This window comes from Dipodomys merriami, unplaced genomic scaffold, assembly GCF_024711535.1.
Source record: "Dipodomys merriami isolate MVZ:Mamm:240054 unplaced genomic scaffold, mDipMer1.0.p SCAF_10, whole genome shotgun sequence".
Classification (NCBI taxonomy): Eukaryota; Metazoa; Chordata; class Mammalia; order Rodentia; family Heteromyidae; genus Dipodomys; species Dipodomys merriami.
Genome location: NW_027202271.1, coordinates 19,192,303 through 19,218,666, shown reverse-complemented (window position 1 = coordinate 19,218,666; position 26,364 = coordinate 19,192,303). Strand labels below are relative to the sequence as shown.

General features: G+C 39.5%; 1 protein-coding gene across 4 annotated transcripts in view; it reads left to right on the top strand.

The window, feature by feature from the left end:
- Nucleotides 1-25,680, top strand: part of Tespa1 (thymocyte expressed, positive selection associated 1) — a 34,655-nt gene extending 8,975 nt beyond the window's left edge. For 3 of the 4 annotated variants that reach the window (XM_070042317.1, XM_070042297.1, XM_070042307.1), the window contains 10 exons: nt 1,009-1,223; nt 2,350-2,392; nt 8,289-8,338; nt 8,946-8,999; nt 10,048-10,084; nt 10,339-10,437; nt 12,219-12,424; nt 13,370-14,160; nt 15,246-15,339; nt 24,924-25,680. In XM_070042317.1, coding sequence (XP_069898418.1) covers nt 1,061-1,223; nt 2,350-2,392; nt 8,289-8,338; nt 8,946-8,999; nt 10,048-10,084; nt 10,339-10,437; nt 12,219-12,424; nt 13,370-14,160; nt 15,246-15,339; nt 24,924-25,129 — 1,743 coding nt within the window. In that variant the 5' untranslated portion in view covers nt 1,009-1,060 and the 3' untranslated portion in view covers nt 25,130-25,680. The remainder of the gene's footprint in view (nt 1-1,008; nt 1,224-2,349; nt 2,393-8,288; nt 8,339-8,945; nt 9,000-10,047; nt 10,085-10,338; nt 10,438-12,218; nt 12,425-13,369; nt 14,161-15,245; nt 15,340-24,923) is intronic. The other variant, XM_070042326.1, reaches the window with a different exon arrangement.
- Nucleotides 25,681-26,364: the final 684 nt, after the last annotated feature.

Below are 26,364 nucleotides of genomic sequence, written 5' to 3'. Positions count from 1 at the left end.
AGTGCCCACTCCCCCCCCCCCCCACAGTCTTAAGGACAGAAATCTCTGGAAACTAACACTTTTGTCTTGTTTCTCTCCGTTTAATATTCCATAACTTTAACAGAAGTGTAGCTCTGAAGATTATGCTGCTCAGGAAACTCAAAGGAATGGGAGGGTACAACAGAGAGAATCCCGGTGCAGTGTGTGATTTTCACTGTGGTGGGAAGCGGGTATGGCCAGGGGGGAAACAAAGCCGGGATGACCAAACACTTAGCCTTCAACGTTGTTAAGCTCCAGCTGGACAACCAGGTGATTTTATCCTTGTTTTTTTCCTCTATGAGTCTATGTCTTGGGTCATTATTACCTATTTTTTGCAAGAAAATAGCGGTGCCCGTTAGATCATGTTAAATGAATAAGTATATGAAACAGGGTAAGAAACTCAATCATGCAGAAACAAGACGACAAATTAGAAAGTGATTCCCCCCCAAAAAAAGTGCTGTCTACTAATTGTTTCAGGAAGTGTCTCTTTCTTTTTAAGATAGCAAGTTTTGTTCCTGCTAAGAAAAATAAAAATCCTATCTCGAGCCCTAATATATGACCTAGGAAAAAAAATTAGCCTACCCCCCCCCAAATTCAGAACGTCAATAGACAGGGTGACATTCTGGTTGTGAGATCTCAGCAAAGCTGCTTGCTCTTTCAGATTTGAAACTTATTTTCAATGTATCTTGTATAGGATAAAATAAAATGAATTTCATAACTTGTAATTTTAAAGACATTATCATGTTTTGCCAAACTCCTTCCTGATGAAAACAGACTGTCTTAGCCATTCAACTAGCATGAGGAGAGGTGCATTGAACTCATAAAACTTTTTCCCATGTTCCTCTGATTCTGTGATGTTCTAAGCTTTCAGACTTAACTGATTTGTAAGACGTAACCTGGTACGTACTCCTTTGAGGGAGAAAGAGAGATTGTATCCTGTGTGTGGAGGAGGCCCTGAGCAGAGGATGAGGGAGTACCACTGTGTTTCAGCTCTCAGGACAGCATCAGCCTACCGGGAGACGCCGAAGTGTGAGCCAGGACCATGGAGGCTTCTGTGTTGAGTCCAACGTCTTGGGAGAAGCGGAGGGCCTGGCTGCGACAGAGCCGGAACTGGCAGACCCAGGTTCTTGAAGAGGAGGTAGCGGCTGCCCTGCAGGATATCCCAGGTCCCGAGCCTTCCAACCTGGATGATGTTTTCCAGGAAGGTAAGAGGTTGTTAGACATTGCCTTGCATCTCATGATGTCTTGTGGCAGGAAGAATGAATGGCAGAAAGTACAAGTCTCATTTTGACTAGTTGAAATTAGTGTAAGGGAGTGGGGGCATGAAGTGACACAAAATAATGGATTATGGGTATAAGATTATAAAACATAGTTGTATCATTCTGAGAAGCTTCTGTAAGAACTCAGGACAGGGGTTTTTCTAGGAACAAATGTTTTGGGCAATTTCTCTTTTGTCTGCTTGTTAAGATGACACTCAACCTGTGCCTGACATCTGGCCATAACTCTATCACAAACAGGCTGTGTGACCTTAAGGGAGTAAGTTTTTAGGGAAGCCGTAGCCCCCAGCCTCTCAGTCCTCCTTTGAGGTTCAATTGAGACCACTGATAGAAGACTAAAACAAACTCTCCGTTAGAAATAAACTCACCCTTGCTTATCTGTTAAAAGAGAAATTAAAGCTACAGAGATACTTTGCCTTATATTCTTTCTTTTATTCACCACAGAAAGCAGTGAACCTGGTATCTTGGGCATTTTTTTCAGGTTTGCTGGAGCAAGGGAGAAAGGCAGAGTGAAAAGACTTATCTGATACCTTTAGATGCAGCTATATTCCTCTTTTATACTTTAAAATAGGCGCTTTCTTCACCTAGCTTAAAGATAAATTTTGCAGAAGCTGGGTGCCTGTGGCTCACACCTATAAACCTAGCCACTCAGGAGACTGAGATTTGGAGATTGTGATTCAAAGCCAGCCTGCGCAGTAAAGTCTGCAAGACTCTTATCTCCAATAACCACCCGCCCACCAAAAAAGGCAGAAGTAGTGCTGCAGCACAAGTGGTAGAGTGCTAGCCTTGAACAGGAAAGCTCAGCAATATCACCCTACACAGAAAGGAAGGAAGGAAGGAAGGAAGGAAGGAAGGAAGGAAGGAAGGAAGGAAGGAAGGAAGGAAGGAAGGAAGGAAGGAAGGAAGGAAGGAGGAAGGAAGGAAGGAAGGAAGGTTGGCTTGTGGGAGGAAAAAAAATCATATTGTTTCCACCAAGATAACCTGTGGAATGGGATGAGTTATATTAGCAAGGGGTGGTTCACTGAGTTCTCACAATGAACTGGTGTTTTCCTAGGAAACCCAATCAATAAGATTGAAGACTGGCTGCAGGATTGTGGGTGAGTGCTGGACAATCACCTGGACGTGGGTGGTTGTTGGTTGAGCTTACAACTGTGACCCTTGAGAACTCAGAAAATGGGTTTGAATTAAGAAAATAAGGTGGTTGGCAAGAGGGTTGAAGGGATTTGGGGGTCAATTGGTGATTTAGACTTTGGATCAAATGTCACTGTGGGAATAACAGGATCACCAGGCTAGGTCTATCTAACATGAAATAGAAATCTATATCTATGGGGAATGACTGGACTGAGCTCTAGACTCTCTTCAGCATAGATTTAAGGGTCTAGTCTACCTGAGAAGCAATTCAGGGCTGTGCTCTTTGTTACTACTGCAGAAACTGGAAGGCTCAGGGTTAGCATGAGGGCCATTCAAAGGAGTGAAAACTTAGTCCCTTCAAAGCAAAATATATAATCTCTTTCCATAGAAGCACTTCAAAATAGAAACTCCCCTATCCCACCACCCCTTACCATTGTAGATCAGTCTCCACAGATACAAAGGGAAGCGTCTGCAACCTATTCTCAGCCTATGCAACTTCTGCCTGCTCCTTATGCTTCCTACACACATCTTTCAAACTGCATATATCCTTCAATATTCACGGACAAAAATTAATCACATCCTTGCTTGCTGGTTAGGAAATGAGTGCTACTGAATAACTTAAGGTTGTTTGTTTTGACTCTGGATGGCAGTGCCAGTAAGGATTTATTTTGTGTCTGATTCTGTTGTTTATAAATTACATTTTCTTTGTGTCCTCATCTTATTGACTTCAAAGCCAGTTGAGCCCTCCTGAAAATGCTGAAGGGGAAAAGCATGATTGTAACAGAAATGTTTGCAGGTTTGGGTGAGGTACATAGAAATAAATACTGCCTTGAGTTCTAAAAAGCTAGACCAAATTTGCCCAGAAGAATCACTGGCTCCGTTAAAGTCTTGATCTTAGCCACTCCTGTCAATTCAAGTCAACAGTCATTAAGTTTTGACTTGCCCAATGTCTGATAGTCTGAATCACAGGAAATGGTGCAACGTATTTTAAAATATGCATATACACACCCTGTATTCTGAGTTCTCAGAAATACAAGAATGCCAGTTCTAGAAATCACCGTTCCCCATCCATGTTCTACAAAGAAAAATCCCAAACCCAAAGTTGTCATGAAGAATTTGGTCTAAAGAGTAAAAGCTCCCAATATTTGAAAATAAATTCTTGTGTGATCAATTATAAGCAAACAAATTCTTTTCTTCTTGTACTCCTGTGAAGTAGGTCAGCAGCATCACAAATTTTCAAATATTCATGTCAGTTTGAAGTGAACTGATGCATGTATAAGTGCTCAGGGCTTTATGATGCTTCTTAAAAGGAGAAACTTTTAAATCAGGCCTGACAGTATGAGCATAAGTTTGTTGTTCTAGCTACTTGGGAAGCTAAGGCAGGAGAATTGCTTGAGTCTAGGAGTTCAAGACAGGGTCTTAGAAACCTAGTCCAATCTAAAAAACCTAGTTGTGTTGTTTAGTTAAAAAAATAGCTGGACACAGTGGTTCATTTCTGTAATTCAGTTCTGTAACTCAGAAGGTGGAGATAGTTCAGAGTTGCTAGCCTGGACAAATAATTAACAAGACCCCATATGAATAAACAAACTAGGTATGGTGGAATACTATAGTGGTCTCAGATATGGTAGAGAAGATAGATAAAGGGAAATATTCCGAATGAGCCCTAGACAAAAAATGAGACACCACATCTAAAGTAGCCTAAAAGGAAAATAAAGCTGGAGGAGGTGTGGTTGGTTCAAGTGACAGAACATTTGCCTAGCCAAGTGCAAAGCCAAGTTCTACCAATAAATAAATAAAATATAAATCAATGCAAATAAAAGGAGGCTTATACTTACTTAAAATTTCACAAAGTAAGTCTACATATAGACTGATCCATCACTCTATCTACACCTACTTATCTATCAGAAAGCATATGCTCAAAAATGATACTCATCAACTTTTCAATAATGGATACAAACCAGTAGTGGGCAGAAAGCATGGAGAAACACAACATTTATATCCTTATTATTTACTTTGTTTTTATTATTTTATATTCTATTCTGTGTTTAACTTAATATGTTATTTCTTTCTGAAGCAAGTATGACTATGTTCACAGGCAGAATAATCTCATGGGAGGGAGCAGGGTATTTCTCAGAGTTCTTCACTTCTCTGTGCTTTGGAAAAGCACACTTACATTTCTCTCTGGAAAGGAAATTGTTAGATTTAAATATATATATATATATATATATATATATATATATATATGTAATCTATATTTCCATGCTTTTCTATTTTCCCTCTAATAAGTATGGGTTATAGTCATGCATTGTGTAGCCATAACTTTAGTTATAACACCAGGAATACCCTAAGATCGTATTGCTATTTTAGTCTTATACTTGCACATCGATGAAGTATATTTCTCAGAATACATCCCTGCCGCTTAGGCTACATGCGCGTGTGCTTTTTCATTCTGTGAGAAAATGAGAAAAGTTGAGTGATGACAGTGGTGGTTATTAATGGTGGTAAGAGGAAAAGTACACTTGGAGTGTATGACATTGTAAATCACTCTGGCCATTGATTCTTCTACTACCAGGGCCACAGAGGAAAGCAAATCCATATTCACTGGTTAACTGTCTCAATGTGGCCAGTGCTCTGGGAAGTACTTTTCAAATTCGGCTTCAAAACCACTGAATTTACATTTTCTTTCCTATGGTAGCAAGATGTTCTTTTTTGACAAATTCTTTAAGAAAATGCATTCTCACCTTTGGCAAGTTAGTGTTACTATCTCTCAATGCAATTGAATGTAGGTGCAGCCCATTCCACTACAGGATGCGAATTTTGTGGAGTATGAGTATATTATTTGTGACTCAGCAGAGGCAATTTGGGGACCCCAAGTCATCCAGATAAGCCTCCACTTAAATCTGCAGGCATACATCTCTGGAAAGTACTGGAAGAAGATGGAAATACCCACCTACTTTCCATAATACAATGTCTTTCTCTACTATGTGTTTAGGAACTGAATATAATGGAGAAGTATTACTTCAAGGTTTCTATTTCAGACTTGAAAGAGACCTTGCTAAGGGACCTTTCAAAGCATGGGAGGAAAGAAGGGAACAGAGATGAATCCAATCCCTGCTCATCAAAGTTTGTGGTCTGTGCTTTAACCCTTGAAATGCCTCATGCTTGGATGATAACCAAGAAGTTTCAAAGCAGCATGTTCAGTGAGAACACATCAATACAATTACTCCTTGTCTGTACTGCTAGAGTAAATCCTACATTCACATAGGGAAGTGTTCTCCCACGAGGCTCTTGCTGGGATGGTTGCCAACAGGAGATTGCAAATGCCCAGCAAACTAATGAACTCTAGAATAAATACCCCCAAAATACATAAATATCAATGAAATTTGCTTTGGACAAACCAAGAATTTTATCAGTCATATTTCAATGTAATTTTTTTATTGAAGCATCATGTATATTTCAGCGGCATTTTTACTTTCAACATAAATTGGAGAGACATGAGCTATTCTCACTGAAAGTCAAATGATTCTTAAACACACAGCTTGAGGATTCTTCACCAGGGGAATAGAACCAAGAAATTTGAAGCGGAACATTATGAACACTTTAAAAGCCTCCTTTCTGCTCGCTTCTACTTACACTTCTGCCTCTGAGGGTAACTAACATAGTTACCCTAATATAAATAAGTTTCAGAATTTCTTGAATTTTGCATAATTAGGATTCTACAACATGTATTACTTTGCCTGTACTTATATTTTACTTTTATGATTAACATTGTGATTTTCATCCATGTATTTGTATGCAGTAGTAGGTCACTGCTTTTTGTTGTATTATAGAACTAAATTGTGTAGTTCTTATAGAGTCTTTATATTTTACAATTAATACAGACTCCATGGTGTCCTTTCTGGGTTATTATGACTTGTACTTTTTTTAGTTTCCTTTTTTTGTTGTTGGTCATGGGGCCTGAACTCTGGGCCTGGACACAGTCTCTCTGCTCTTCAGCTCAAGGCTAGTACTCTACCATTTGAGCCGCAGCACCACTTCTGGCTTTTTCTGCTTATGTGATGCTGAGGAATCGAACCCAGGGCCTCATGCATACAAGGCAAGCACTCTACCACTGAGCCAGCCCAGCCCCGACTAGTATTTCTTAAGGAGAATATTGTAGGCATTTCCACAAGTGGAGTAGTAGCTCTAGAAGTTGCATTGCTAATTCTGTGCAAAATGCTTCAAAATTTCATATTTTTTGAGTGCCACCAGGACAACGAAAATGGAAAGATTCCATACTTTGTGCGATGTGTGCTTTGTTGGATGCATTGTAAAAAGTTGCCTTCAGGCTATATGTTTATGAAACATAAATAAATTTATCTTTAAACTTGGGCCTCTAGTCCAGACTATCCTCCTAGTTTGTGAAAATAATAAAAAAAAATTGGAAATAAGGTTTCTAAAATGCTTCTTATCCCAAGCATTTCAGACAAAGAATTTTAAATGTAGGTATGAGACAAATATTAAATATAATAATAAATGCAGCATTCTAGTGGTAAATAGCTGAATTAGTTATAGTTCTTTGGGGGTCATACCAACTATTAATTTCCATTACTAATATAGTATTTATAGTATTATATTACAAAATATTCTTATAGAATTATATACTAAGAAATACCCATTTGTACTCATAGTTGTATCATTCAAACTACTAATTCTTAACTAGGTTGGCATAATTTTACCTACAATTTTTTCACAAGGACATAAAATTCAGACTTTGGAAAAGATAGTTGAATTATCCACTATTAAAAGAGGAAAGTACTAGCAAAAAATGCCAATAGATGTAATGATATGCTTTGTAAAACTGTTTCTTCTTCTGGTAGAGATGGTAAATGTTTGATAATATCATATCGTAAAATCTAAAAATATCTCTAACCAAGGTGCTGTTTCTTCTGTTTTCTGAAACACATGATATTCATCAAGAACACAATTCTGAGAAAAATAAAGGGTGTGGGTGAACAAGGGACCTTCTAAAAGTTTTAAGATAAAAGAAATGTTTGTATTTGTTATGGCCACAAATTCCTCTCCTCTAACATATCTTCCTCAGTTTTCCTTCTTATTTTTCCTTTTCTACTTTAGCTAAAGATCGGAAGGATCATCACAAAGCAGATTTTAGACAAGATGGTCAAGGCAGTACCAACATAATAGCAACATGTAGTATATTTCAGTATCATCTCCTCATGATTAGATCTATGAATCTATCTGTGAAGCAAGTTAACCACTGGATCTCAGTGTTCTGTAATATAAAAAGTAAGCTAGCTGGGTCCCAGTGGCTCATACCCATAACCCTAGCTACTCAGGAGGCTGAGATATGGGGATTGCAAGTCAAAACCAACCCAGACAGGAAAGTTCATGAGACTTTTATCTCCTATAAACCACCCAAAATGCCAGAAGTGGAGCTGTGGCTCAAGTCATTGAGTGCTAGCAGAACATAATGTTCTGCTTCAAAAAAAACTACAGGACGGGGCTGGAAAGGTGGCTTAGTGGTAGAGCGCTTGCCTTGCATGCATGAAGCCCTGCATTTGATTCCTCAGCACCACATAAGTAAAACAGAAAAAAGCCAGAAGTGGTGCTATGGCTCAGGTAGTAGAGCGCTAGCCTTGAGCTGAAGAGCTGAGGGACATTGCCCAGGCCCAGAGTTCAGGCCCCACGACCGGACCCCAAAAAAAATCCATACAGGACAGTACCATTCACACACACACACACACACACACACAGATAGTTGAGTAATACTGTCTGTGTGCTATCGGAAAGTGATATGAACATGTGGAAGATATTTTAGAAAAAACACAGTGGGACAATGTAGTGATTGTTTTTGGGTTTTAGAAACTCTGAAGAGGAGCTTGCTGAAGTCACAGGACAGTGTATCGACAATGGTGAGTTTAGACTTATTCTGTTGTTCTGTGTGGGTAGTGATACAGTTCTGTGAAGTTGTGAGAGTGTTTATATATACCCACATGCAAAAATATGTGTGTGGCAAAGTGCCTGGCTGTCTTTAGGACGTGTAAAAATCCTTTAACTTGTCATGGGGAAGTCCAAGATGTCGGAAAAAATAGTTGTTGGCTGAGTCACAGGCTGTATGAGTGGTTGTTCTGATAACCACTGCTATGAGAAAATCAGTTATGTGTGTGTGTGTGTGTGTGTGTGTGTGTGTGTGTGTGTGTATGTGTGTGTGTTATATCTACCCTCATGAATTTACTATTTATCTGAAGATTGTATAGCTGATTATGTACAGAACACAGAGACTAGTTACCAGTGGGTGTATGTGAAATTCTGATTCAAGACATGCATTCCGTTTTTGAGATAGCATATGTTGAACTTGGAGTAGTTTCACTAACATTGGCTACCTAGTGTACTTGTCATGTAAATCCAAAGACACATATTGATGTTCATATAAATAGGTGTGCATGTGTTCTGAGTTTTCTGGTTTGGTTTGGTTTTTCTTGTAGGTATGTGTGTGATCTTTGATTTATAATTTTATAGGGTGCTATAGTCATGAGACCAGCTTTGAAGATGACTTGACCCTTGGAGCAGAGGGTGAGTGGTGCCACTCTCCGAAGCTGAGACCAGGGAAGAGGCAACACATTGGTTGAACTAAGGGTGGAATAAAAAGGAAAAACTTTAGAAAGGAGCAGGTTTTCCCTGGGCTCCTCTGGAGAGAAAAAATAGTTTTATAATATCATGTAAAAGAAGAGAGTATCATGTGATCAGAAACATTTTCCCACCAGCCTATTGTGGCTCCTACGGGTCCATTGTTGGAGTCTTCCCTTGACCCCTTGGAAAATGATGTGAAAATTGCCATAACGCTTGCTACTCAGATATTTGAGAGACTCTTTTCTCTATAGGAATCCCAAAGAAATCTGATAGGTTTTGGCAGCCTGGCCAAAGGATAAGTGCTTTAAAAAGGATAGGACATATGTATCTACCAGTGTCTCCTGGTACCTATAGAGACCCATGTGGCAGAACAGGAGCCTGAGCCTGAAGAGCTGTATAGCTCTTCTCCTCAAGACACAAATGCTCTTGGCCAGACATCACGGGTCAAAAGTTCAGAAGCTTCAAGGCTGGGAATTCTCTCCCAGGCTATGTTAGAGAAATCTTGAGGCTTCATTAAGAACCTGTCATCATAACTGCTTAGAAGTGGGAGATCATGAGAATCACGATTGAAGGCGAGGACAGGCTGAAAATTTGTGAGACTTATCTGAATCAATAAAAAAAAATCAGTTGCAGTGTAATGCCTGTCAACCCCAGCTCTGAAAATACATTGGGTTGATCATGGCCTAGCCTGACCCAAGCACAAATGTGGCGTTATTAAAACCAAGTAATGGAAACCAAAAAGTATGGGGGCACAGCAGAAGGGATAGAACAAACACCTACCTGGCAAGCATAAGATTTTACATTTCAACCTCAATACTGCCAAAAAGAAAAAGTAAGAAAGGAATAGCAGAATCAGAATCAGAGGAATTCATCTATCATGTAGCAATGGTAGAAGAAGATAGCAGAACTTTTTTCTTTAAGTTCAGAAAAACAGTCAGGTGAGTTCCCTGACCCCTTCTAACTTGTTCTTTGCATTTCTCTTCTTATCTAGCCACACTACTGAATGCCAATGGCAAGCTCTTTTCCAGGTAAGCATTAGGTTCAGCGGGGATGAATGATGTCTCCTTAAGAAATAGTAAACTAGAGAAAGTGCCAAAGTCAGAGAGGTTGAGAACAAAGAGCTGCTGATTCAGAGCAGGAAAGGTTTTCTAACTAGTGGTGAAGGCATAGACTATGTTCCATGGTACCATCAGAGGGTGAAAATGTTCAGTGAAGGGTATTTGAAGCCATGGTGGCAAGATTGGTGACAAGATTCATATGACATCAGCTTTGATCTCTACAGGAATTTCCTCCAGACAGCCAGGCCTGGCCAGCTGCTTGATCTGGGCTGTAGTCTGGCTTCCAGCAGCATGACTGGTGGGACTAACAAGACTAGTTCAAGGTAGGTACTAAGTCTATGGGGGTTTGCAAGGGTAGAGAAGAAAGACACAGAGGAGACTGAACCAACAGCTATCATTCATTATTTTTCTGGGATAGCTTATGAAAGCCTTTATACACTTTCAATGCATACCAGAGAAATCTAATCATATTTGCATCAAGAATATTAGGGTATGTGGAGGAATCCTCTTCTCAGGGCTGGATGCTGTATATAAAATACAGGTGTCTCCCTAACTGAACCTTGTACTGAAGGAACAGTAATGGCTATGCCACAGTGCCCTGGGACACAGGCCTATTCTCCTAAAAATAGCAGTCGATAGAATTCCATTAAGTGAAGTAAGCCAGGTCCAGAGAGACAGAGGATCCATGTTTTCACTTACCCGTGGAAGCTAGATTTGGCTTACAAACTTAAGTAAATACATTGGGTAGCATGCAAACAGAAGTTTAAATATGATAGATTCAAGGGAGATCTCAAATTCTTAGAAAGTCAAAACCAAAGTTGAGCAAAATAAAAACCAGGAAGCGGGTTCTCAGAAAGTGTGGTGTGGAGCCAAGGGGAAATGGTTCAACTAATGTAGAGAAGAAGAAGGGAGAAATGCAGAAGAATCCAATGTGTATCTAACAACATTAAGAAGGAGGGAAGGGGAACATAGTGGAGAGATGGGTAAGAATGTTGAAAAGGGTGGCATTGATCAAGATATCTGGCATTCATAAATTGCTTCATTAAATGCCAACTCCTTCGCACAACTACTTAAAGATTCCAATAAAAAATAAGTATAGCTCTCAAAATCAAGTTTTGAATGAACCCGTTTGTTTGGAAAGAGGGGAAGGAAGGAGGGAAAGATGGAAGAAACCTCAACCAAGCAGAACAGGCTTTTCTCATGAATGCAGAGAGTCTCCAAGTAACAACGAGCAGAGTTGGTGAAACAAGAAGGGAACGTGGGAATTTTAGGGTTCAAATATGAGAGTTCTCTAGAATGGCTTTGTCATTGTGGCAGAAATTGGGGTTTATTATGCAAGCTGTCCTGTTTGTGGTGTGTGGTGTCCTCCTGACATCCTGCATTTGCAGATAAAGTCAGGGGTGAAGTTTTCATGAGAATCAAGAGGAGTCCCCTGGGGAGGGTGGTCAGCGGGCCATGGGAGCAACTTGGAGCAATAAGAACAACGTAGATTCCTATCATTTGAGGCCCTGAAGGGATTTAACAGGTTGAGGGAATGTGGTGGTCCTTTCTGGCTACTTCCTGCCGACATGGAGATTTCCATTACTGTTGATGAATGTTTACCTTTGGAATTAAGTCTACTCAATTCCTGCACAGTTCATGCTTGGATGTCTCACACAACTCCCATGGAAAGTTGAATGGGACATTGTAAAGCGTTTGGCAAAAGCCAGATCTAACACAGCATCCCAAATAGGGAATGGCCAGTGAATGCAACCACAGAATTTCTTTGACTCTGTATTGCTTTTTGTTCATTTTTCCAAAAGGGTTTTGTATTTACTTAAATTTGTTTTCATCCATTACAAGTAGCTTTAAGCATTGTGCTAATAATGCTTTATGGAGGCTTTATAACCAGATATGGAATGTTCATCCCATGTTTTGATCAGAATTCAAGTTCAGAGTAGTGAAAGCTTTTTTCAGAGTCACACTGGAAGGTAGAGAAATGGCAAGAAAGCAATTTCACTCTTCTGTAGTGTTATTCTATGTTTTAGACTCACAGTAGGTCTGAAAGCTGACTCATGTTTGCCCTAAATCCTACCCTCCACTCTCCCCGCTCCCACCCTTTTAGCATCTCTGAGATTCTGGACCAGGTACAAGAAGATGCAGAAGATGTCCTTTTCAGTCTTGGCTTTGGCCAAGACCACAAAGACACATCTCGGATCCCGGCGAGATTTTTTACCAACCCTTCCCAGGCCAAGGGCATTGATTTTCAGCTCTTCCTGAAGTCCCAGGTGCAGAGGATTGAGATGGAGGAGCCCTGCCTCATGCTGGCTAGTGAGTGTTACCACAGTGCCATGTTCCACTTCTCCACCAAACCCTGTCCATTCCCAACAGGGCTCAGTGTCTTCGAACCCTACTTTCTCTTGAATAACATCACTCGACCCTTTGTCTCTTCTGTTTCCACTAAAAATGAAGAACTCTTTTGCCTATTTCATTCTCTTGAATAAATAGTCTAAGCCAGTCACCGGTGTGTCACACCAGTAATCCTAGTTACTCAGGAGGCTGAGATCTGAGGATTACAGGTCAAAGCCAGTCTGGGCAGGAAAGTCTGTGAGACTCTTTATCTTCAATTAACCACCAGGAAACTGGAAGTGGGTCTGTAGCTCAAAGTAGCATAGTGGTAGCTTATGAGCCTAAGAAGCTCATGGACAGTGCCCAAGTCCAAGTTCAAGCCCCATGACCAACCAAAAAAAAAGTCTAAGAGGTCTCAGATCACCATTGCCCCTCTTAGGCCTTCCTTCAGCTGAACCAATGCACTACAGTATCTTTGCATTTCATTCCATTCTTTATTTCCTACTTGAGGTATCTAGTCAAGAAAGGTAACAAAGGGGAGGCTGAATGTCTGAAATCTAAACAAGACAAAGCTGCAGCTTGTCTCTGGAGTTGAAGCTTTGTGAAGGCTTTTGCAGGGAGACATTTAAAAAGGTAATTTGAGCTGGGTGCTGGTGGCTCATGCCTGTAACCCTAGCTACTCAGGAGGCTGAGATCTGAGGATCATGGTTCAAAGTCAACCGGGGCAAGAATATCCATGAGACTCTTATCTCCAATAAACCACTCAGAAAACAGTGGCACTGTGGTTCAAGTGGTAGAGTGCTAGCCTTGAGAGGAAATGCTAAGGGACAGCGCCCAAGCGCAGAGTTCAAGCCTCATGACTGACAAAAAAAAAAGGGTAATTTTCTGATGAGCCCTGAGATGACCATGTTCAATGTTTGTGCCCAGGCAGGTTTAAGCAGGTGCAAACACTGGCTGTCACTGCAGATGCCTTCTTCTGTCTCTATTCCTATGTGTCTAAGACACCCGTCCAGAAGTTCACACCATCCCACATGTTCTGGAATTATAACCCCACCGACGTGCCATCCATCAAAATTCTGACCCCAGAGCCTGAACCCCACTCACCTAGAGAACGCCTTCGGAAAGCTATCTCCAAAATGTGCCTATATACAGGTTCCCGAGATCGGCTGTCATCACCTAGCAGCACCCCGAAAAGGAACAGCTTGGACCAAGTGGTATGGGAAGTAATGGATAGAGTAAGAGGAGGAGAGAAACTGGTTTTCCATAAAGGACCTGGCTTTGAGGAAGGCCCTGGGGAAGATCCCGCACCCCCCATAGGAGATACAACATTTCCTGCTTCTTCGTTTCCATTAGTCCTCTGCCCGAAAGAAGAACTACTGCAAGGAACCCTGGAAAAACCACAAACTCTACATTGGAAGACTGATCCATCCTGCTGGACACAGTCCTTAAACAAAACAGAGTCACCATGGAGCCCAAACCCTGCGCAAGCAAGGAACGAACTGTGTGGTCTGCAGGAAAGCCATTCAGACAAGAATGAGACTTTCTGGAAAAGCAAGAGCAAAGCAAGAAAGTGCCTGTTTCAAAAGAGCCCTTTGGACAGGAAGGTAGAGTCATTGGATCTGTCCAGCATCAAGCAGAAGTGGAAGCAGATTCAAACAAGACCGGAAATGCACCGATCTCTAACCCAACAGCCCCAGGACAGTTTTGACTCAGAAGAGGTGAGTGGATTGAAGTTGAAGGAGAGGCTGGCAGAGATAAGCTCCTCCTTTGTATTCTTGCCTAGAAGATGCAGGAGAAAGGGTGTTGAGCAAAGGAGATATGGGGGTCATGTTTGGGCCAGATGCATCACTTCTTAAATTAAACTCAGCAATCTTGGCAAGTATGTTATGCAAAAGAGAAAGAGAAAGGGCTTCAGAGTGGTCAGGCTTCAAAGCTGCTTTTGTAATTCTTAACTGTTCTGATCTCCATGGAAGGTTTTGATGAACATACCTGCCCTTATCACTGACAGGGGGGCCTTCATAAATGTACAAATGAAGGTTATCTATACATTAAACACTATGAAAGAAACTATTTTCTCTTCAGCCTTGACAAATATGTAGCCATCATGATGGAAAAGTCCAGATTCATATGGAAATCAGATTCTTAGGGCTCTTGTGCAAGAAGACAGGAGTAAGCAGAACATCTCCATAGTCTCTGCTCTCTCCCCTCTCATCTTATGTTTACACATCTTCTAAACCATACACACCTAGCCTGTCTATCCAATACTACAATTCTTTATGTACACAAATGGCCAGCCATTGTCATGGCTCAAGCCTAAAGATGCCCCCTCCCCATTCATGGAGAGATAAGCTTTTGAGAGAACAGAAGTCAGTCAAAAGCCAGCGCAGTTTCCTGCATCCATTGCAGGTCCATTTGACCCACCGATTTAGTGAGTAACCAGAGCATGTTCTAGAAGTAATGCAGGTCAAATGAGTGCATTGTCTAAATTCACCTGTGTGAACCATCTGAAGCTTGTCAGTTCTCTTACCTGGGTCTGCAGATGGTACTGCCATCAACTGTCAGGGTACTATGGAGGAATTCTCAGGTCTTTGCCACACAGGAAACCCCATGATTATTTGCAATATAATTCACAAGTATGTCGCATTGAATGTAGAATTGCACCTGAGCTTCTAACTTCCTCTTCATTACTGGGTCCCTGACATACAGAAGAGGCCAAGTTTCTCAAATATAGCCAGATTTCCTCCCTTACATCTCCATACCATTCTTGGGCTCTGACTGAGTTCTCTTGGGATCTTGATTACAGGGGAAAAGCAACAGTGAAGAGGAGGAGAGCCAGTGGCCTGGCAAACCCAGACAACTCCACTTTTACCAGACTTACCTCGGCAAAGATTCACAAAGTAAGTGGGTCCCTGTCTTATAGTTGGCTGCATATTTTACTCTCCTGGGGAGAATTTTTAAACATATATATCCATGATGAGACATCCCATATGCTATAATTTCATATGTGTGTATATATATGGAATATGTATGTATATAGAATATGCATATATATGATATATATGAAAAATACTTCTCTAAATCAGTGGTACTCAGATTTAGCAAAGATATGAAGTGACCAAAAACTCTTGTTAAATATGAGTGTCTGGACCCTAACTCAGAGTTTCTAATTGAGTAGGGCTGGACTAGACCTGAGAATGTGCATTTACTTCTTTTTATTTGGTAATGGGGTTTTTGACTTCAGGGCACTTTGCTGGCTAAGCAGGTGCTCTGTCACTCAAACCATACTCCAAGTCCTTGATGTTTTGAACCAGATGTATTTTAGATAGGGCTCCATACTCTGCCAGTGGCTGGCCTTGGTCTGCATTCCAATTATTGATACCCCCACTATAGTGGGGATTTCAGGCACGCACCACCACCTAGATTAATCAGTAACAATTTTATCAGACCTTGATGTGATACAGCTTGTTTGCACACTCAGTCTGAGGAACATCATTGTAGAAAAGTCTTGTAGTAGATACCGATCCATTGGATTTCTATCTTGGCACCTACTTAGGGCTTCATTCTCTCTTAGTCCTTACCGTAGAACTTGCAGCAGGCTCTCTGTACCCCTCTGCTATACACATTTAGACCCTGCATTCCTTTCTTCATCTGGGACATAGCTTCCTTCTCTCCTCATAACAGGACAAAGACTTAAACATATTTTTAAATTTAATTTTATTGTCAAGGTGATGTACAGAGGGGTTACAGTTACATACATAAGGTAGTGTGTACATTTCTTGTGGAGCGTGTTACCCCCTCCCTCATTTTTCTCCCACTTTCCCCTTTCCAGACCTCCCTCACCAAGTTGTACAGTTCATTTCCAACATGTTGTTTTGTGAGCATCACTGTTGCATTGGTTCACCCTTTGTCCTTTCTCTCACCATTTTGTTGTCCCCCTTCCCTTCCTTAATTCCGACTGATGTATGTATAATACCCAGGGAACCAAAATCAAATACAGTGACAAAATGGATTAAACATAGGAAAGAAAAACTCAAAAGAAAAAAACAGTACATTAAAAACAACAGCAAAGAAAAACCTCTTGTTTCCATATTTTGGACTTCATATACCTTAGCTTCATCTTATAGGATCATATGTACATAGCTATTGACCTATTCTGCACATCTGTTAGAATAATATACATATATAGCAACATACTATTACTATATATATAGGCTTATATGTACTATTACAAATGAGGGAAACCATGGGATCTATGTTTCTTTGGGTCTGGCTTACTTCATTTAATATGATTTTTTCCAAGTCTTTCCATTTCCTTATGAATGAGATGATGTCATTCTAAACACATTGTTACTGCAACTAAAACATCTTTCCTCTAGTTATGTGTTTTTTTAATATTAACTCTTTCAGAGCTATACCTTTTATCTTTGAAAAGTCTGACAAGAAAATTATTAAATGAAGTGGAAATTCATCTCTCCGCTGCTTTTAACGACTTCTCTCCTAGGACCAGAAAAGTAATGGCATCTAGGATTTTTTTTCCAGAACAGCAGGAATTGAAATCATTCTTTAATCAAGTGAATGCATCTTGTTTAGATGTCCCTCCATTTGGGGGAATCTTAGTACTCTCTACGCACTTCCTAAACTTAAGAACTTTCTTTGTTGGTTAATACTCTAAAATTACCAAGATGCACAAAGACCTTTCCTTCTAGTTCTTTTCATTCTAAATTTCTGTTATTTTAGGATCCTAACTATTCTTTCTTTTTTAACCATTCCTCCACCTGGGTATATAGATAGTATCTTCACACTTAATCACTAACCACAGAAGTTACGCATCAGTAAAACTATATGTTATCTGTAGTTTAGAAAGTTTAAGATGTTGAACTGTGCATAGTGGTGTGCATCTATAACCCAAACTACCCACGAAGCTGAGGCATGTAGATTAGAGGTTTGAGATCATCCTGAAGTACATATAAGAATCTTGATAAGAAATGTACTCATTTCCTTGTCCATGGAATTGCAACCCCTTTGTACGGAATTTTCACAATAAAAAAAGAATCCTGTCAAAGAAAAAGAGACAGACAGACAGACAGAGACAGAGAGACAGAGACAGAGAGTCAGAGAAAGGGAGGGAGGGAGGAAGAAAGGAGGGAGGGAAGGAAGGAAGGAAGGAAGGAAGGAAGGAAGGAAGGAAGGAAGGAAGGAAGGAAGGAAGGAAGGAAGGAAGGAAACAAGGAAAAGAAAGACAAAGGAAGAGAGAAATGGAGAAAGAGAAAGAGAGCAAGACAGAGAAAGGAAGAAAGGGAGCGAGAAAGAGATTAAAATAGATCCAGTTTCTTCTCAGATCTAACAGAGAAGTGGGGTTTCAGAACAAGCTATTGTCTCTCAAACTGAGACTTGACAGAAGAGTGTAGAAATTCCTTCCTTGTCAGAGCTAAGACCTAGAACCAGTGCTAAAGTAAGAAACCTTGACCAAAACTAAGAAATTGCTGGAGTCTTTGTGTTGTCTTCCATGAAGGAGAGCCTCCAAGGCCATCCAGTAGTAGTGGTCCCCCCATTCTTGTGCGTTTTACCTCCAGGAGCTCAATTGGGTTCTCAGAGTAAATATCAGAGAAAAATTCCCAAAGTGATTCTTGCAAAGGAAGGAATATAAAAATTTCCAGAGTACTGCAAGTATCCTTTCCTTTCTTTCTTCCTTGACTTCCTCCTCCTCTTTTGTTCTGTTTTTACAGTAGTAAAGTTTGAACTCAGAGTCTCACACTTGCTAGGCAGGCATGCCACTGCTGCTCACGCCTTCATCCCTATTTGTGATAATTATTTTTTATATAGAGAGGAACTTTCTTAATTTGATTTTTAAAAAGTATTGATTTAAAATTTTTGCAGATAAATTTTTTATTGTGAAAATACTGCACAGAGGGGTTACAATTACATGGGCAAGATAATGAGTACATTCTTATCAAGCATTGTAGCCTCCTCCTTTGTTTCCCCTTCCCATCCCTTCCCATCCTCCCCCAACCCCTCCCCACCGAGTCCTCCTCCCCCCCCCAGAAAAGTTGTAAAGTTCATTTTTTGACATAACGACTTGTACATCTCATTGTTGCAATGGGTCCACCTGTATCCCTGTTTTAACTATTTGTTTTTTTCCTTCCCCTCCACAAATTATACTAACATCTTATACAGTGAAAGCAGGGGTTATACCGTGGGGGAGGGACATACAAAGCAACAAAGAAATAATCTTATAAATATGTTAGAAACAATCGCATGAAAGAGAAAAACATTTGAATACATATCTTAGGGTTCATTTCCCTAACATCAACTTATCTGACCTTTTCTGCTTGACTCAGACATATACTAGTTGTTGCAAATAAGGGAAACCATGGGACCTATGTTTCTTTGAGCCTGGATTACTTCACTTAATATAATTTTTTTTACCTCTCAGTCCTATCTCACAACATTAACGGACTTAACTCTCCAATTAAACGACATAGACTGTGTAGTTGGATTAAAAAGCAAGATCCTTCTATCTGCTGCCTTCAGGAATCACATCTTGCCCATAAAAACAAACACGTTTTCAATGTGAAAGGCTGGAACAAAATCTACCAAGCAAACGGCCCCCATAAACAGGCAGGAGTTGCAATCCTAATATCAGATAAAATAGACTTCAAATTAAAATTTGTGAGAAGAGATAAAGAAAGTCGCTACATACTAATTAAGGGATCTCTCCTTCAGGAGGATATTACATTTTTAAATATCTATTTGCCAAACAACAGAGTACCCAAATTTATCCAAGAAACACTACTTTCCTTCAAATCCCACATAATTTTTTTCTATAAAGGGTAGTACTACAAAGCTCCCCTATTGAGATCAGGAGCAAAGCAACAATGTCCTTTCTAAGTACTACATTTTTTTCTTTTTTTTTTTTTTTGGCTGGTCCTGGGACTTGAACTCAGGGCCTGGGTGCTGTTCCTCAGCCTCGTTGTGCTCAAGGCTAGTGGTCTATCACTTAAACCACAGTGCCACTTCTGGGTTTTTTTGAGCCATTTGTTGGAGAAAGTCTCATAGACTTTTCTACCTAGGTTGGCTTTGATCTGCGATCCTCAGATCTCAGCTTCCTGAGTAGCTAGAATTACAGGTGAGAGCCACCAGTGCTGGCTAAGTACTACTTTTCAACATCATGCTACAAGTGCTAATTAACACACAAAGACAAGAAAAGAGTATATAAGTTACATATTAGGAGAGCAGAAATAAAATGTCTTTGATTCAATAGTATGATCACCTACATACAAACACCTATGTATAAACAGAAAAAAAACTCTTGCTACTATTAAGCAAAAGGCTACAAAAGTTAATATACTAAAGTCAATTGTTTTCTAATATATCAATGATAAATAGGTGGAATTTGAAAACTGAAGCTCATTATCACATTGATACATACTTTCAAATAAAATAAGCACAAGTGTAATGACAGATTGATATGATCTAGGTGAGGAAAATTATAATATAAAAAAATCAGAAAAGGACTAAATAAATGGAGAGATACTTTATGCTAAAGCATAAGATTCGAGTCAGTTCTTTCCAAATTGGTTACATACTCGATGTAATTCCAGTGGTAACTCCAGCAACAAGTTGATAATAATATTTGTGTGGAGAGGCCAAAGATTAAGAATAGCCACTTTGCACAAAAACAAAGTTGAAGGACTGACCTGACTCAACCATAAGAAATTATTATAAAGTGATAGTGACCCAGACAGAGTGGATATGTTAACAAAATAGAAGATCAATACAAAAGAACAGAAAGCCCCAAAGCAGACACATGATATTTGACATAGGAGCAAAAAATGACAGTGGAAAATAGCCATTTCAATAAATACTGAAAGTAAAACAAAACAAAACAAAGAAAGTGGTGCCGTGGCTCAAGTGGTAGACTGCTGGCCTTGAGCTGAAGAGCTGAGGGACAGCACTCAAGCCCAGAGTTCAGGCCCATGACCAACCAAAAAAAGAAAAACAACAACAAAAAAATCAATAAATACTGAATTACTGGCTATCATATGCAGAAAAAAGTCTGTATACGGACTACACTCATTCTAAAAAATTAACTCAGAGTGGATCTCACATGTAAGTATAAGATGCAAGACAAACTTGCCAAAGATAATATAAAGGGAAGCCTGGATAACCTGTTTGTTGGTGACTTTCCAATGTGACACCTCTGAATCCAGCTCATAAAAGGAAAAGAAAAATTAATAATTTGGAATTCATCAAAATTAGATAAGTTCCTCCTCTCCAAAAGACAGTGTCAGGGAAGGAAAAAGACAAACTGCAAATGGGAGAAAGTATCTGTAAAAGATGTATTCCATGATTGGCCACTGTCCAAAATATACAAAGAATTAGGGATTAGGGGTTAGGGGTTAGGGGTTAGGGTTGGGGTTGGGGTTGGGGTTAGGGATTAGGGTTAGGAGTTAGGGGTAGGGTTTAGGGTTTAGGGTTTAGGGTTAGGGTTATTTTTAAATGTTTGGTCTAGGATTTTTTTATTGTGAAAATACCGTACAGAGGGGTTGCAATTACATGAGCAAGGTAATGAGTACATTTCTTTTATCCTTGCCTCTTCCTTTGTTTCCCCTTCCCATCCCTTCCCATCTCCACCCCCGCACCTGCCAAAGTTGTAAAGTTCATTTTTCGACATAGTGTCTGTACATCTCATTGTTGAAATGGATCCACCTGTATCCCTATTTAAACAATTTATTTTTTCCCTTCCCCTCCACAAATTGTACCAACATCAAATAGAGTGAAAGCAGGGGTTATACCGTGGGGGAGGGGACAATCACCTATAAGAACACAAACAACTTGATTGAAAAATGGGATAGCAACCTTCACAGACACCTCCTAAAAGGTAGACAGGGGGCAAATAAAGATGTGACAAAACACTTTACATTATATGCCATCTGGGAAATGCAAATTAAAACAAGAATATGCCCTATACATCTGATATAATGATGCGTTAGAACGTTACACAATATTCCTCCTCTTATATAGCATTGATCATGGTAAACAGTAGAACTAATGTAAATTCAAAAGGATGGAAAATAGACTCTGTTTTTTTATTAATGAGGCAAAGTGTCAGTGCTCAAAAGCATGTGGATTTTGTGACCACTTTTATAAACAGCCAAGGACAAATAATAAGAAATACCAGATTTATCAAAGGGCTTTATCAAGGACAAATAATAAGAAATACCAGATTCATCAAAGGGCTTTATCTTGCGTGCATCAGAGATTCATGGAGAATAAATCTTCATTCTCAAGCCCATTCAAACTCCACCATGGAATACAGGAAATAACAGCAACTCCTAGACTCACCATGTTTAAGAAGAAATGGGTAACATATCATCTACCTATAACTAAGTTTCCTTGCCAAGAATTTGATTAATGCTAAAACACAAAGCTTTGCTTCACTGTTAGTTTCCAGCAGATGTCAGCCTCACACAAGAAAATTCCAGGGATCTAGGCCCTGCAGAATTGGTATTTATGGTTTTCAGGGCTATCCATGGGTTTCAGGCAATGCTCAGAGCATTACTGCTTCTAATAAACTTGTTCATCCTTTGTGTACACTTTAACTCAGTTTTATTATCTCAAAAATACTAGAATAACTTGTAAGGGAGTGATACTGAGTTATACATTTCCTGTAGATTATTAGATTTTATTTGCTGGCAAGGTATTGGGATTTCATCTCAGCAAGATCATGGCTAGGAATTCTATTAAGCTGATTCTAAAGCACACATCTCCCCACATGTTAGCAAGATGTATCTTGCCAATGATGGAATCTGAAGATTAATTGCCTTTTGGTTTTCTTATATGAAATATAAAATAATTATAAGTTTGACAAAGACGGTTTACTAGATTCAATTAAATACAGTAACTTTAGAAAAAATACACTTAGTTCTTTTAAGCGGGATATTTTTGTAGATAACCCTTCTAGATTGCAGGAAGAATAAGAGATCTCTTTTTCTGACATAGTCTTTGGCTGAATCATTGAGTCTAGTGGTTCCCAATGCCTCCAGTATTCTATACATTGAATTATTTTTTCAAAAAACTATACACTAATTTTCTCAACCTAGTCCTCTATTATCTTGGAAGAAATCACAAGAGAGTGAGCTAGTTATGAAAACAGCTCAGTGATGGTAAAATGAACACCTGTCTGACAAATGCAGAATGGGAAAATTCACTCACCACCACCAAAGGCAGAGCTAGGTGAGACTGTTACTTAGATATACTGAGAACGTCTCATGTCTGCTTCTTCAAGCGTCTGTAATTATCTCCCAGAATGAAATGATGCCCCTAAATAGTGCTGCGTCAAGCACCAGGTATTATTCTACTACTCACTGTCACCAGTAGAAAAGAGGCTGGGAAGTAGTAGCAACACTGAACTGCCCATATAGTTCAACTGGATGGTCTTATGTGTTCCTTAACTACATAGGTGAATAGGGTCACTAGATGCAGGTGAAGGTTTGTGAAGTTTTCATTTAAAAGTAGGAACTCCTCACTTAGGGTCCTTAATCTTCATCACAGAATAAGAGTTGCTGGACAAGTCATAATGGTAAGAAAACTTGGTGGAGCTATCTTGAATAAGTCAGTAAGCAGACAAGCAGACAGACATGCAGCCAAGCAGAAAGGAGAAGGCACACTCTAACAGTGTATGTGCTCCCAAAGGGAGAGGGACCTACAACTCTGGCTGTCAGGGATGTTTATATGTTTTTATGGCAGTGGTCTTAATTCAAAGTTATGCAAAGCTGGGTATCTTATCCTTGCTCTAATGCTCCAGGATGTTCTGGTCATTTCTTCCAGATAAGAAAGTATGCTGCTATAATCAGATGCTTATCCTTGAGATAAGGAAGGCATCCTGTTGTCTCTCTTAGAAACAAAGATAGTACTTCCGTTTCTAACTGTATTTTTTCTGAGTGGCCTTCATCAGGCCTCATTTTCCCTAACTTATCCTGCCTCAATCAAATAGGACTTAGAATCCAGCCCTACTGAGTTTGCCATACAAAATCTCTAGGGACTTCATCTTCCAAGTTGTCTTTTATCAAATTCATTTACATAATACATCTGAAATTAGAAACAGGATACCTTTTCTGTTTAAAGAAGACCTGACTCTCAAGCCAGTTGCTTTCCTTCCTACCGACTTCCTTTCTCATTTAATCTCTGCAAGGATGTGTCTTCATTTCCCTCCAAGTTCCTGGGAATAGATGACCTTCATCATTCCTCACAATTCCCCCAAAATTTCAAGTCCACAGTCATGGTGCCCTGTTGCTGAAATTCAAGCAGTTGGCCTGGGTCTCATTAAGAGGCAGAGGCAAGGAAAATGTTTTGTTTTTCTTGTTCTACTTGATTCTATGGCCCCTCTGCTAGAGGCCATGGGAGGGGAGAAAAAGGGATTAGGTGAGAAGTCAAACAAGCAAGCTAATCTTTGATATCCCAAATAGTGGATAACCCGAAGCACTTTTTTGTTCTTGGTAAATTTATGTGAACTGGTTACTTACAGCCCTTCCTTTAGATGTAATGTTTTACCATATTATAATATAATAATAAATAAATATTCTTACCTGTCAGACACTATCCTTCATCATTTAATCCTTATGCAATAAATTCATTTGCTGTTACTAATTTGATAGAAGGAGACCGTGATTTTTATTCCAAAGTGAATTCTGAAGAGGAATTATCAGATGGGAAAGTTTTTTAGGGAGAAATTAGAATGGCATGAGTATTTTTTTTACCCCATTTGCAATTTTTCCCAAGGTTGTTTTGCCTCTGAGGAGAAATAAAATTAAAAACAAAATCTCTTGACATTTTGCAAAAGTCTTACCATATGATAAGTAAGGCTGTAATTATCAAGGAATAAGGGGTTAACTCTCCAGGAATCTTGTTACTGGTGAGAAGACCAGAAATCCTAAGCCACATGACTCTGGTTTGTAGCTGCAGCTGCTAAAAACATTAAATATTTCTTTCTTAAACATTTGTAGGATACTAGACATGGAACTAAGGTCCTTGGCCATGCCAATCATGTGGTTTACCACTAAGCTTCATCTGAGCCTGAACTCTTATTAATCATTCCACAAGTGAAGAATAAAAATTTCTACCAAAGCCAGATGCCAGTGGCTCACACCTGTAATCCTAGATACTCAGGAGACTGAGATCTGAGAACTGTGATTTGAAGCCAGCCCAGGCAGGAAAGTTGGTGAGATTCCTATCCCCAACTATCCACTAGAAAACCAGAAGTGGTGCTGTGGTTCAAAGTGGTAGAGGCAAATACGCTCAGGGACAGCACCTGGGCACTGAGACCAAGCCCCACAACTGACAATAATAATAATAATAATAATAATAATAATAATAATAATAATAACAACAACAACTATTATTATTATTATATCAAGTTCAGTACTCATAGAAAGTTATCTTAAAAAATGAATCATGTGTTTCTTTTAAATTTACATTTCAGGCCTTCTTAACCAACACCATAACACATATCCTAAGAACAATGGCTTCCCAGAAGATCCTACTTCCCACCTCTGGCAGGAAGTTGTACATCCCTGCCATTCCAACCCTTGCCCCTTAGCACTTGAAACTTCTGAGTGCACTAGGAGACCCACAGCATGGTATATCAAGAAGAAGACCAGACCAAGAGAGCTGGATTCTGCATCCTGATGCTGGTATGAGCTGTAACCATAGAGCAAGAACTTAGGCACATCACTTCATTTCCCAGCACATTGGTTTCTCTACGAGGTTGGAATTACCTACATGATATGGATAAATTGGACAAAGACTTAAATTTCTGTCAGACTTTGCCATGGCTGAAGGCATTTAGAAGATTCAAGGATGATTACATTTGGGGACTAAAGGTGGCTTCTGGAATGCTCTCAAAGGCCTCAAGCTAACAGAGGAAGGAAAAACCTCATCTCAAAAACTTCAATGAAGCCAACCTAGGATTTCCCTCTGGACCCTATGCACTCCTAATTAAGTTCCTGAAAATCTTCCACAGTACCAGAGTTGGATCCAGGATGGACTGGGAGACTTTCCTATGTCCTATACTGTCTTGGATCCTCCCACCCCCCCATTTAAGTCCAACTCTGACTACCCAAGATTCCATATAGAAATATAGGGGTTGGCCTCAGAGTCCTTTCTCTTAGTCTTTGCAAAAATAAAAATTAAAAAAAATTCACGGTATTTTCTTCTGGCAGAAAAACAATAAAAATGTATTTTCAGTGTGCCACAATCTTTTCTTTTTTTTCTTTTCTTTAGAGACAGATTCTCACTATATAGTTCATACTTCCCTGGAATTCACTATGTAATCTGGCTAGCCTCAAACTCTGGATCCTTTTACCTTTACCTCTAAAGTATTGAAATTACAGGTGTGAACCAACATGCCTGTATTTTGGCATAATTTTCAAAAATTATCTTTAAGTTTCACATTTAACAAAGCAGTTGATGAACACAATATATCTTGATCAATGTCACTTCTTTGGCATGATTTTTAATTTTTTATTGTTATTATAAAGGTGATATACAGTGGAGCTACAGTTACATAAGTCAGGTAAAGTCATTTTTTTAGTTTTTTATTGTAAAAATAGTGTACGGAGGGGTTACAGTTACATGAGTAAGGTAATGAGTACATTTTCTATCAAACTTGAGTATGTTTCTTTTGAACAATGTTAACCCCTTTCCTTGCTCACTGTCCCAGTTTTTCCCTCCCATCTTTACCCACAGGTTATATAGTTCATTTTCCAGTGAGCACTATTGCTGCATTTGTTCACCCTTTGTCCTTCCATTTCTGTGCAGTTGGTATGATTTTAGAGGCAATTACTGTTAATTAGCTGTTGGTTGCTTGGAGAAAAAATGTTTTACCTGAAAACAAGACTTGAGCACTTTCAGTAGAATGTAGT